Source organism: Emys orbicularis, chromosome 2 (assembly GCF_028017835.1).
Source record: "Emys orbicularis isolate rEmyOrb1 chromosome 2, rEmyOrb1.hap1, whole genome shotgun sequence".
NCBI classification, from domain to species: Eukaryota; Metazoa; Chordata; order Testudines; family Emydidae; genus Emys; species Emys orbicularis.
In genome coordinates this window covers 241,693,385-241,706,198 of record NC_088684.1, presented here as the reverse complement: position 1 = coordinate 241,706,198, position 12,814 = coordinate 241,693,385, and the positions used below count along the sequence as shown (strand labels likewise).

General features: G+C 37.8%; 1 protein-coding gene across 2 annotated transcripts in view; it reads right to left on the bottom strand.

Moving 5' to 3' along the window:
- Positions 1 to 1,213: 1,213 nt before the first annotated feature.
- SNX13 (sorting nexin 13) overlaps positions 1,214 to 12,814 on the bottom strand; it is a 153,023-nt gene continuing 141,422 nt past the window's right edge. For both annotated transcript variants that reach the window (XM_065398804.1, XM_065398803.1), the window contains 5 exons: positions 12,398 to 12,543; positions 7,006 to 7,074; positions 4,597 to 4,709; positions 3,133 to 3,376; positions 1,214 to 1,328 (listed from right to left, as the gene is read on the bottom strand). In XM_065398804.1, the coding sequence (XP_065254876.1) occupies positions 1,214 to 1,328; positions 3,133 to 3,376; positions 4,597 to 4,709; positions 7,006 to 7,074; positions 12,398 to 12,543 (687 nt within the window). The remainder of the gene's footprint in view (positions 1,329 to 3,132; positions 3,377 to 4,596; positions 4,710 to 7,005; positions 7,075 to 12,397; positions 12,544 to 12,814) is intronic.

The window sequence follows — 12,814 nt, the reverse complement described above, 5'->3', positions numbered from 1 at the left end:
ACTGATAACAAGAGAGATTACAAGGAGTGTCAAACAAGACTTTTAAAACAAGTCCTTAAATAAATGGATGCAACCACAATAGAATGTAAGTTGTTGGGTTAAGGAGACAACTTAACCTAGATCTCGGAACATTAAAAATGCATTTATTTTACAATTATTCAAATACACATGCGTTAAATGAAAATATTGCACAAAATTAAAATTTAGATTGAGGAATTTATTTATTTTTACTTCTTAAAAAATTTGGTACACATTCTGGTAGTATTAAAGTTAACTGTTTTGTTCTAGCAAACACCAGCAACACAAGCTTAAGATGAACCAAATGAAATGTTCAACTGTTCATTTTCTCTTAAAAATAATTAAGGCTAAAATAAGTGCATTTGTTGGACAATGGCACAATTATTTTCAGCGGCTAGTAGCAGCACGCAAATGCTAGGAGATAGCCAGTTAAGTGCTGTATTTTAACATTCAATTTTGGGGCATTTACAAGGTAATATATCACATAGATTGGCAGGGTTGATTATTTTAAATGGTCAACATGTAAACCATTTAAACAACACACAAATATTGATAAAAATTATTTATCTTTGATGGTTCCTGCCTACAGTTAAGAACCACATTCTGAAATAAAATAGTAGAAGACCAAAGCCTTTTATATATATATATATATATGTATATGCAGTAAATGCATTAAGTGTAATGACTTTATTAAACCTGGTACATAATGTACAATTCGTGTTCCTGCAGATGTATGTACCAAGTAATTGTAAAATCTCCTACAATACAAGCATGACCATTGTTCTTCCAGAAGTCTAGCCTGGGTGCCCGTAGAGAAGAGGCACCACAAGTTTCACAGACTACCATATTATCTTTCTGATGTCAAAGTACTACATGTAATTATTAAGTGATTTACAAATGTAACTCAAAAATAGAATTTGGTATGGTTATACAATTATTTTTTAGGTCTCTTTTCTAGTCTGTATTTCCATACATCACCTTCCAATAGCTGATGTATTGTGTGGACCACCAAACACAAAGCCTGCATGATATCTTGTCCTTTAGATTTCAAGTATGCTGATACATACTGACATAGGGATAAGATTTAGACTGACATGTAAGCAACAGGAATTTCAACCATGGCCATATCTATTACCTTATATAAAAATGTGAGGAAAAATGGTTAATTCCAACAGCACTTAGTTACTATGTTTCTTTAGAACCTGGTGAAATATACATAGATGGGGCTATGGGGAAGGAATCTTCCACATGTGCTGTCTTTGCCTTCCTGGAAATCATAAGGGAAAGGACTTAATTTACAGTATGTAGATCTGCAAAAAAGAAAAACAAGTGCACTTGAGCACATGTATACCATATGACAAATGTCAGTGATACCCACTACAAGAGAAATATGATGAAAAAAATATCTGATTGGAATCTAAGAGAAAAAAGAAAATCTGTATGGAAACTTGATCTGTTTTGATTCCAGATCCAACCCTTGAGGGCCTGTTTGGTTCCTCCCCTCAGAATGCTCCCATAAAAGTCCCCTTCTCCATCCCTCAGACAACGGAACCATCTTTTGTTCTCATCTGGGCGTGGATTGCTACCTGAGAACCTTGGTTCAGTGATCCATTAAATATCCTATTTAAAAGATTAGTATTTAGAAAATATTTTTTTAACATTTAAAAAAATGGAAAATAGACAATGGAGTGTGTATGGTTCCCATCCTTTGCCCTAGATGGTGGAGCTCAAGACAGAAGGGGAGTCCAAACAGGAGGATGCAAACTCTGCCATATACTAAGGCCAAATAAGTGTAATTAATCTTTATTCTTGATCAGACACTAATTTTTATGGAAGTAAATGGATAGACTTGGGGCCTTTGTGTAGAATAGGTTTATTTATTAAAATTTTACATTATGCAAAAAATAAAAAAGATTGTTATTTAAAAAAATATTGTAGTTGTGTTTCCTTTTTCTATTTTCATATATACATTGTGATGCATTCAGGAATTTCCAAATGTTTGCACATGACTGTTTAATGAAGTCTAGAGGAATCTTGTGTAAGTCAGGCACCAAGAAATTCTAGCAACTTTTCATGTGAGGGGTACATAGCTATCCTAGGGCTATTTTAAATGAAGTACAGTGGGCTTTTAAAACAATTCTGAGTTTTACTGGGAAAAGTAGTGTGTAACTTGCTTTTTTCACTGCACATTTCTACTCTTAGTGTGGTGTCTATCTTGCTTGGAGCATGTATCCCATCCTTCTGTCACTGCCAACCTACTTGAGATATGCTTCAAAGATGATACCAATTGCACAATTTCAATAAAAATTGTATGCACCTTTTCCATTTAAACTGCATGCAAACTGTATGCCATGTGCCATAAGAACAGAAGAGGGCCCTTACAGTTACAAATTCATCAGAATAAAGGGTCTATTATTTTCTACTGCACCTCTGCCTTGCACCACTGAATAACAAAACCAATCAAGATACAACGTTAGTTTATTTTTTCAAAATAAACGAAGGTGAAGTTAATTGAGGTGTAAAAGCCATGTTAGCTCAACCTCTACTTAGTGAATGTACTTTTTGGGACATACTGTAACTTTTTTTTCCAGAAACAGCTGCTCCAAAGACTTCTATTCCTGTTAGCTGAGCCTTTACATGAATGTTGATCAACACCCACAATGCCTCAACAATCATAATGCAAAACAAACCTCCCCTGATTCTCACACATTGCACAATCTCCCAGTGGTAAACTAGCCAAATCCCTCATTGTCACTGTAGTTGTGCTTTGCTTAGCCCTCAGCAAATATAGCCTGGCACTTTTCATTGCTTGCAATCACTGATTCAGTCAGGAATGGAAGAAACTGACACTCCTTACATAACTGGCCAATATTCTTCTCAATGTTGCATGAAGATGCACCAAATCTTTTGAGACACAAATCCCTTTGTGGTAGTGGTTGCAATATAAGTGAGGATGAAAAGATCCACAGGTCTTATGGATGTATTAATAATCTAATGTGTGACACTAAAAGACTAGTGCAAAAACAACAGCATGTGAGTTTTAAGCCCCAGAGAATATGCCTTTGCCACTAGTCCTGGACAAACAAACACCAGCTTAATAGTTTGGAGTGTCACCTTTTCTGTAAGGAAGGCGCTTGAGTAGATTGTAGTCTCTGCTTGTATCTCTGCATCTGCTCTGACCGTGAATGCAGTTTGCTGAAGAGCTCATGGAATTTATATTGTGGAAATAAGGTTTCCAGGAAGCCCTCCAGAAAGACATATACCATTCTCTTATTTAGTTGAGTGTGCTGAAACATTTCAAAGACCCGAAGAATGCCTTTCCGTGTTGTCTCAGCACCTATGATGTGCTTCAGTTCATCTACACAAATGACAAGAGTTATAAAGTAGTTTTATACATATTTTAAGTACATATAGGTTAACTAATAGGAAAGGTAGAACTCCTTGTAAATCAACCATTGCAATATTCAGACAGAATTTTATAGAAAAGGTTTTAAAAGGAATGCAGCTTGGAGGCAAGAAAAATTAGAACTAGAATAAAACAGCACCATAAAGAAAAAAGTTGTTTCATTACAGTAGTACAGATCGCTGAATATGACATGCAATTTTATTTACTGGTCATACGTATGCAAAACAATGTTATACATTTTACTGTCCCTTGGTATCTACATGCAGCATGCACGTCCAAGACTTAAAAATTAAATCTTTAGTTTAAGTTAATACTGAACTAGTTCTAAGAGAAATCTCAAGCTGTCAGACTAAACCAAAAATATTCAATCTTATGATAATCAGTTAAAAATATGGGTTTAAATCAGAGGTGGGCAAACTACAGCCCGTGGGCAACATCCTGCCTGAGGGGCCGTCCTGCCTGGCCCCTTTCCTGCTGTCCCCCCACCCCCGCCACCTCATCCAGCCGCGCCACCAGTGCTCTGGCCCGCCGCTCCTGCTGGGCAGAGCAGCAGCGTGGCTGGCTCTGGCATGGTAAGGGGGCGAGGAGTCCCGGGGGGCAGTCAGGGGACAGGGAGCAGGGGGTGGTTGGATGGGGCGGAGGTTCGGGGGGAGAGGTCAGGGGACGGGGAAGGAAGTTGGATAGGCGTGGGAGTCCCAGGGGGCCTGTAGGGGTGGGAGTGTGGATAGGGGTCGGGGCAGTCAGGGAGCAGGGGGAGTGGCTGGGGGGGGGGGGGTCCCTGGGGGGTGGTTACGGGCGGAGGGTCCCGGGAGGGGACGGTCAGGGGACAAGGAGCTGGGGGGGTTGGATGGGTCGGGGGTTCTGAGGGGGGCAGTTAGGGGGTGGGATGTGGGAGGGGGCGGATAGGGGGTGGGGGCCAGGCTGTTTGGGGAGCTCAAAATGTGGGTTTTACATACAGTTTTGAAACCCTGATGTGGCCCTCGGACCAAAAAGTTTGCCCACCCCCGGTTTAAACAGACATTTAATTACTCCATGGATATTAATTTCAGTACTTTAGCTTCTTTCACTCTTAAATAAAGATTGGGACCCCCCTACTTCAACTTTAGTAACAATATAAAATCCAATAATGTGCAATACTAGTAAAAATATTAAAATATTCAAAGCTTACTCACCTGGCATTATCTCCAGTAGTTTAGTTTTCCCTGCCACTCTCGTTCGCATTCTAATATCTTTGTCTCTGCGTGGAACAGTTTCTGCTAAAATGCCATTGGGCCAAAAGGCATCTCTGTAACAAATACAAAAACAAGCCTATCAAAACAAATTCTTTAAAAAAAAAAAAAATCAAATTTTTAAACCCTGTGAGCTCTCTCATAGCATAATGTGAACAAACTGAAGGCATTCAGAGATTACGTTGACATGCAAAAATCTTTAATACTCAAAATGCTTCTGTTAATCATTTGAGGTGTATTTCAGAACTGGTAGAATAAGAAAATAAGAATTTCTTACTTGTCAATTCTTTTTTTTTTTTTTATAAAAGGAACATAACTCAGCAATGTTACTAACAGTTGCAGACTACTCTCTATGTACTCCAGTATGGGAATCTGTTGCTTGAGCCTCTTGGGGAAATTTACACACCCACACCCTTCCTGCCAAAAACATCCAAATACACCTGAATTTATTAGCAATATGTAACTTATCTACAAATCACTTTATATCAATAAGTCTCTCTCTCTTTTAATAACAACTTAGGCTCAAATTTTTTCGTAGTAAAACTCAAGATGACGACTTGCTTTGGAATGTTTGATCTGTGTGACAACAATGCTGCTTGCATTTTTGACTTTTAAAAAGGATCCAAACATTGGGCTTCTTTTTATTTCTATTTACAATTAGAGGACATATAGACTCTCAGTATTCTTAATTGGACAATTCAAGGAGAGAAAGGAGGAAAATTTAGACAATCCTGCTATCCTATCAATGAAAACTGTCTTAACATTTGGTCTATTAATAACTTTTTAGTTTCAAACATGTACATTATCTAAGGAAATGTATGGACTGAAAGTTCCAGTCTCTGTAATTGTCTGTCTTGCTAGCCAATCTGCCTTTACTCTATCTAGTCTATCTGCAATTGCTCTGTTGGATAAATGACAAACGCTGAAGTTACTTATTTGGAACTACTGTTTTGGAAAGGTATTCAATAGAGCCTCACAGTTGGGCCCATGCCATATATTAATGACTAGAGTCAGAACAATGTAAAACCCACATTTTGAGCTCTTACATTGCTGGGAAAGCAGTTTCAATTTGATACATAACTGCACTCATCCACATAAAACATGGATCACAGTCTGGAGATCTATTCTACCTTTGGAGAAACTATGAAATTCACTCAGTAATTCCAGTGAGAGATGAAACCTCTGCAATATCCTCACATATAGTCTTGTCCATATCTACACAGACTGGAAGAGAGTGTCCAGAAGACTAATGTCACAGACCCTTTGTTATGGGGTCTGTTAGTACTATCCTTTGCATCTTTAGGTACTTCTCTCTTCAGATGAAAATACCTGTCAGATATCCATCTTCTTTGCTAAACAGGCAAGCTTGTGAACCATGTTTCTCAAGAGCTCATCCTACATATCTTATGACTATTTTAGCACGTTCTTGAGGCTTCTACAAGGACAGCATTCTAAAAGTGATGTAGTACAAATAGATTCCTTTAGCTCATACTTTTTAAAAAAACTGATGATTACTCGATGGGCTGAAAGTTCCAAAAGAAAGTTCAAGTGTTATGAATGTATAGACCAGGGGTAGGCAACCTGTGGCATGCGTGCCAAAGGTGGCACGCGAGCTGATTTTCAGTGGCACTCACACTGCCTGGGTCCTGGCCATTGGTCCGTGGGGCGCTGCTTTTAATTTTAAATGAAGCTTCTTAAACATTTTAAAAACCTTATTTACTTTACATACAACAATAGTTTAGTTATATATTATAGACTTATAGAAAGAGACCTTCTAAAAACATTAAAATGTATTACTGGCACGCGAAACCTTAAATTAGAGTGAATAAATGAAGACTCGGCACACCACTTCTGAAAGGTTGCAGACCCCTGGTATAGACAAATATTAGTAATAACCTGTGGCAAGGTTTTAACTACAGTAATTGTTGCTGCTCCTGCTATAACATATTATACACTTGCATGAAAAAAAACAAGCCACTTCACCCATCATTGAAGTGAAACTTAACTACTGTTTAAAAGTATACAACAATTTTGCAACAGTTTAGAACAGGTACTGAATAACTTACCCCTTTCCAAAAAAGAAAAATTTAAAAAGAGAGACTAGCCACAGAATATTCTCTATTCAAGTAATGAATAATTTATATATCATAAAATCTTTACAAAGCAGGATATAAACTACCTATCTGAATCTTGTATAGAGGCAGAATTTCTGGTGTGAAGTGGACTTACTGTCTCTGACAGCTTAAACTGATTCCATTGCTGAGGTAGGACGACAATCATTAAATATCAGTTGGCCTATACGGGTATCAGTTTATATATTTTTTCAATAAAAAAGGTATATATAAAACACACCTGAAGCGTTTCACTGCATCTGCTACTTGCTCAGGAGACGTCATCGAGTCAACATGATCAACTATTTTTCTAAATTCAAAGTGAGACGGATCAGTGATCTCTCTCATTTTACTTTTCAAAGGGCATCAGGAAGCAGAGTTCTTTAAGTAAAGCATGCTTTAAAGTAGTTAAAACTTCAAACAATATTCAAGAAAAACAAAAAAGTGCATCATCTCTCCTTTTCACCATTCCACAGATAGATTATATCAAGTTATCACACCAGAAAGCCGTGTGTTCATTCTCGGTCTCACTTAAGGTTTAAATTCACCCATTTTCCTTCCTCATTTTGAGTACTTCTAAAGTTAAATATGTTTACCCCAACAGAAGTAGGAAAGAAAAAGGATGAAGAAGGGTGGAGAACAGAAGAAGCCTACAACCCAGATTGCCATTAGGTAATTTACCCTCTTTCCCATCCTACAAATAGAACATTAGATCATTACATCATATCGATGCAGAAAGGAGAGCAATTAAACAATTTTCAATTTTCAGCCACTCGATATTATACCTTTATTTGCTAGACTGAAGAGACCATTATCAAATTTCTGTTTCCAATAGGTATGTATGGATTGCAATCATCAAGTCACCCCCTAGACTCAAGGAGCTCAATCTATTTATCTTATCAAGAGAAGGCTATCTATATTAAGGCATGTTTTCTAATCCTTTAATCATTGCCGTGGCTTTTCTCTGAATCCTCTCAAACTTATCAACATCCTTCTTGAATTATGGACACCACAATGGGACACACTATTCCAGCAGTGCCAAATACAGAGGATAAAACCTCTCTACTCCGACTCAAAATTCCTCTGTTTAGGTATCCAAGGATAACATTAGTCCAATTGGCCACAGCATCTGACTGGGAGCTCATGTTCAGCAGACTATCCACCATAACCCCAAAATCTTCTTCAGAGTCACTGCTTCCCAGGATAGAGTCCCCATTATGCAAGCATGGCCTACATTCTTTGTTCCTAGATGTTTACATTTACACACATTGTTTGCTTGTGCCCAGTTTACAAAACATCCAGATAGCTCTATATCAGCGACCTATTATCTTCATTATTACCACTTCCCCCAATTTTTGTGTCATCTGCAAACTACCAGTGATGATTTTCCATTTTCTTCCAGATCACTGATAAAAAATGTTAAATAGCATATGACCAAGAACCACACCCATTCAATGATCATTCACATTTACAATTACACTTTGAGACCTTTCAATTAGCCAGCTTTAAACTACCGGTAACTTAATTTGTGTTATATTAATTTTGTATTGTTCTAGTTTAATCAAAATGTTGTGAAGTACTAAGTCAAATGCTTTACAGAAGTCTATTCCATCAGCCAAACTAGTAATCTCACCAAAAAATGATATCAAGTTAGTTTGACAAGTTCTATTTTCCATAAACCCATGTTGATTTGCATTAATTATATTACCCTCCTTTAATTTTTTATTTATCAAATCCCGTATCAGGTGTTTCATTATCTTGTCTGGGATAGACGTCAGACTGACAGGCCTATAAATACCTAGATCATCCCGTTTACCCTTTTTAAAATAATGCCACATTAGCTTTTTTACAGTCTTCTGTAATGTCATGTTCCAAGACTTACTAAAAATCAAAATTTGTTAGTCTCTAAGGTGCCACAAGTACTCCTGTTATTTTTAAAAATCAACATTAACCATCCAGAAAGCTCTTCAGCAAGCTCTTTAAATACTCTTGGATGCAAGTTCCCTGCACCTCCTTATTTATTAAAAAGTGTCTAATTTAGTAGCTGCTGTTTAACATCCTCCTAAGATACCAATGGAATGGAAGGTGTGTTATCATACAGTATGACTTCATCTGGCTTGTTTCCAGAACAAAAATATGTATTGAACAATTCTGACTCTTCTCCACTAGTAATAATTCTCCCATTTCCATCTAGTAATTGACCCATACCATTGTTAGGATTTTGTTGTTCCTAATATACTTAAACTCCTTATCATCCTTAACTCTGGTAGCCATAGATATCTCCTTGTGTCCTTTTGCTTACTTTATCAATTTTCTACAATTCCTAGTTTCTGATTTATTTTCATTACTATCAACTTCCCCTTTCTTCCATTTGTTATATATTCTTTTTAATGTTTTATAGATGCCTTCCATTCCCTTCTAAACCTGGTTCGTTTTAACCAATACAGCCTTCTTTTTCGATTGTAGGACTGTGGCTTTTAAAGTGTTCTTAAACAATTCCCAATCATCAATTAAATTTTTCTGATTAAATTCTTCTTCCCCAATTGATTTGGCTTAATTGTTTTCAGCTTTGCGAAATTGGCCCCTTTAAAGCAGTGGTTCTCAACCAGGCATCCGGCGCCCCCTGCAGGGCCGTGAGCAGGTTTCAGGGGGGCCGCCAAGCAGGGCCAGTATTAGACTCGCTAGGGCCCAGGGCAGAAAGCTGAAGCCCTGTCGCATGGGGGTGGAGCTGAAGCCTGATCAATATAGCTTCACAGGGGCCATTGTGGCATAGGGCCCAGGCAATTGCCCAGTTTGCTATCCCCTAATGCCTGCCCTGGCTTTTATATGCAGAAAAACAGTTGTTGTGACACAGGTAGGCCGTGGAGTTTTTGTAGCATGTTGGGGGCAGCTTCCCGCCCCCCATATTATAGGCAGGAAACAAGTAATACCAGTTTTAATAGAGTGCCACTCCTCTTTCCCTTTTGCCCACTCAATCCTTTTTAATTAGATTATAGTGATTGATTTTAACATTCCAGTCATGTGAATCATCTTACCTGGTTTCAATAATACCAACTACATTTAATTTATGCTCACAAATGAGCAACTTCTGTTCCTCTTTTTTGCTACCCAGGCTCCTAGTACTGGTGCCCAAGCAATTAAAAATTCTCTTTTCTTCATGTTCTTTGATTCCTTAATTAATTTTGTTCTCAGCATCTCGATTTTGTAATGAGTGTTCATATTTCCCCCTTTCTTCTTCTTTACCACACTTCTGAGTTCACTGAAGTCATCTTATCTGCGAGATATCCTGTGACGCAGTGTCAATAATGCTGATATGAACCATCAGTAATGGACCCTTGCTGGTCGACTTCAAAAGCCTATCCTATCTTAACTCCAGGAATGCAGCAAACCATCCTGTAGTCCACCTCTGCCTTGCAGAATGTGCTTCCAATTCTTCTGAGTACTGAATCCCCAACAAGGATCATTTGTTTTGCTTAGACGGTTGGTGATCTCTGTGGGCAAGTTTAATTTTCTTACAGATTTGCATCCATGTCCCCCCTATCTCTCTCCGTTTCCTTGGATCAGCAGGATTTTGAGAGATATATTGCACAGTTTCTACACTGAGCTGGCCACTATGGAATTGGAGAGAGGCAAAATCAGAGAGGAGGTTTGGCAGTTTATAACCACCAGAGGTCAAGATGGCATGCTATACAGCTGGAGACAGATGAGATGGCAGGCTGTGGCCACCAGAGAGAAGAGAATCAGGAGGAATTCCACACAGCTAGAAGGTTCCAATTGATTCTAGCTGCGTGAAATTCCTCCTGATCCTCTTCTCTCTGGTGGCCACAGCCTGCCATCCTCATCTGTCTGCAGTTGCGTAGAATGCCACCTTGACCCCTTGCTTCTGGTGGTTATGACCTGCCCAACCTTGTACCTGGGAGTTAATTTATCAGCTTCTCTGATTCTCAGTAGCATTTCTATTTCACCTTCCAATCCAAGAATCTTTTCTTCCATTATAGCCACCAACTTCATACAGAGGAAGAACCTCCTGGCTTCAGGTAGGCAAGAAAATATGGCACATCTGTTGCAGGTCACCACCACTGCTCCATTGCTGGCCATTGTGGAATCATACATAGAGCTGTAACTGGAAGGAAAGCCTCACAGGGTCCCTCTCCAAACTTCCTCTGAAACTCTCCTGTTATCTGCCTTTGTTTGCAGCTCTCAAGTTTGCCTAGCAAGTGACTTTTTATATTAAGTCTCCCTGTTTAGCTCAGCTCCGCCCCGTAACACCAGGGTGTGATTAACCACTCAGACTTCAAACATCAGGGTTGATCAAAGGTCCAAGGGTTAAAGCACACAGCCCTTGCCAAGGCACCAACAAACACCAGTCTCAGCTGCTTACTCAGGGGCCCATGCCCAGCTACACAGACCATATGCAGAGAACAAACACATCACTCACCAAGTCCTGCTACCTCCAAGCACATAAAAAATGTTTGGAGATAGTTATAGTCTCCTCCCTTCTAGGCTGAAGAGGGTAAGTGAAGTTATTCCTTATACAAGATTAATAATTTACAATTTGCTCTGTCTCCTGCTTCTGGGTGGGTGGATTCATGGAATTATGTAACAGTGTCCTATTAGTGGAATGGGGAAATGGGAGATTAGAATAGTGCTACTTCGCCGCAATCTTTGAAACCATTTGCGAGACAGAATACGGATTAAACAGAACTGCGTTTGTCTCTAAAGTGATCATGCTTTTTAAAAGAAGTATAACAGTTCATGTACATTTTAATGTAATTATAAATCAAAAGTCTTGATGGTCTTAAATAAACCGCTTAAAATGCTGAAATAGAAAAACTAATACAGTAAGTTCCTATATCATTACTTATTAGAGCTGACAGGGAAAGTTTTGCCATCCAACAAAAATTGGACATATCAAAACATTTTCCCATCCAAAATCAGATGAAAAGTCAAAATCTCATATTTTCATGAATGGAAAAATCAAAAAACATTCAGTTTGGGCCAAGACATTTTGTTTCTATAATTTCTAAATACTTTGTTTTGACTTCAACCATTTAATTTTCCCCCCTATATTAAATTTTTCCTATATTAAATTTTTTAATGAATAGCCATTTAAAATGGGAAAACTGGAATTTTTCAAAATGAAATGGTGACAATTATGATTTATTTTTCCAAATAGTTTTTGAGTCTCAAAGTTTATCAAAACCACCCCTTTCCCATGAAAAGTTTGAGCTTTAACAAATTGGCATTTTCCAACAAAAAACATCTTGTTGACACCAGTTCTAATACATACTGTATAACTATGTACAATACATCCAGTCTGGTAGATTGTAGGGCTTCAGTTTTATGGCCATTGTATTGACTCAAGTGTTTAATAGTGCAAGAAGTAATAAATCTTATAAACAGTTGCACACTATAAAAAGTAAAGTTTACACAACGCTTAAACGTCAACATTAGTTGATAGTTATAGAAGTATGAATTCATTATATTAACATATGCAAGAGCTTACTATTTTCTTGGAAATTAGCAGATGTACAATGATTATAACATTACAACTAAGTAATAGAGGATAATTTTCTAGACATGAGTCACAAACTCTCATACAACTATTGAGCATGAATTAAAAAACCTGGTACCTATTGATCGTGTCTCCATATGTTGCTCTAATAAGCTGTTGAAGTAGATTTTTTATATTTCTTCTTAACCACTGATTTCTCTCCTTTAAATCAAAGACTTCATCCATAAGGAGCAGCATTACTCTAAGAGGGATATTGTCATCCACCTAGATATGTAGAGTAAAAGGCAAAGTATAAACAGAAAACCTGTATTCCAGCTCAGGCAATTAAGGTAGCATCTACCACAATTGTTAAAGTTAAGAATCTTAGTGCTTCCACACTAAGTCACATGCACTGTCTTTCTGAAAGAAGTCAATAATTAAAAGAGTTTCCTATGGTCTGAAATCTCTCTTTCCCAGGATGGAATCATTTATGGCTTTTAATTTTTAAATTAAACTAGGTTTAAGTATGGTCTTTTAAAAATATGTCCGAAAACAG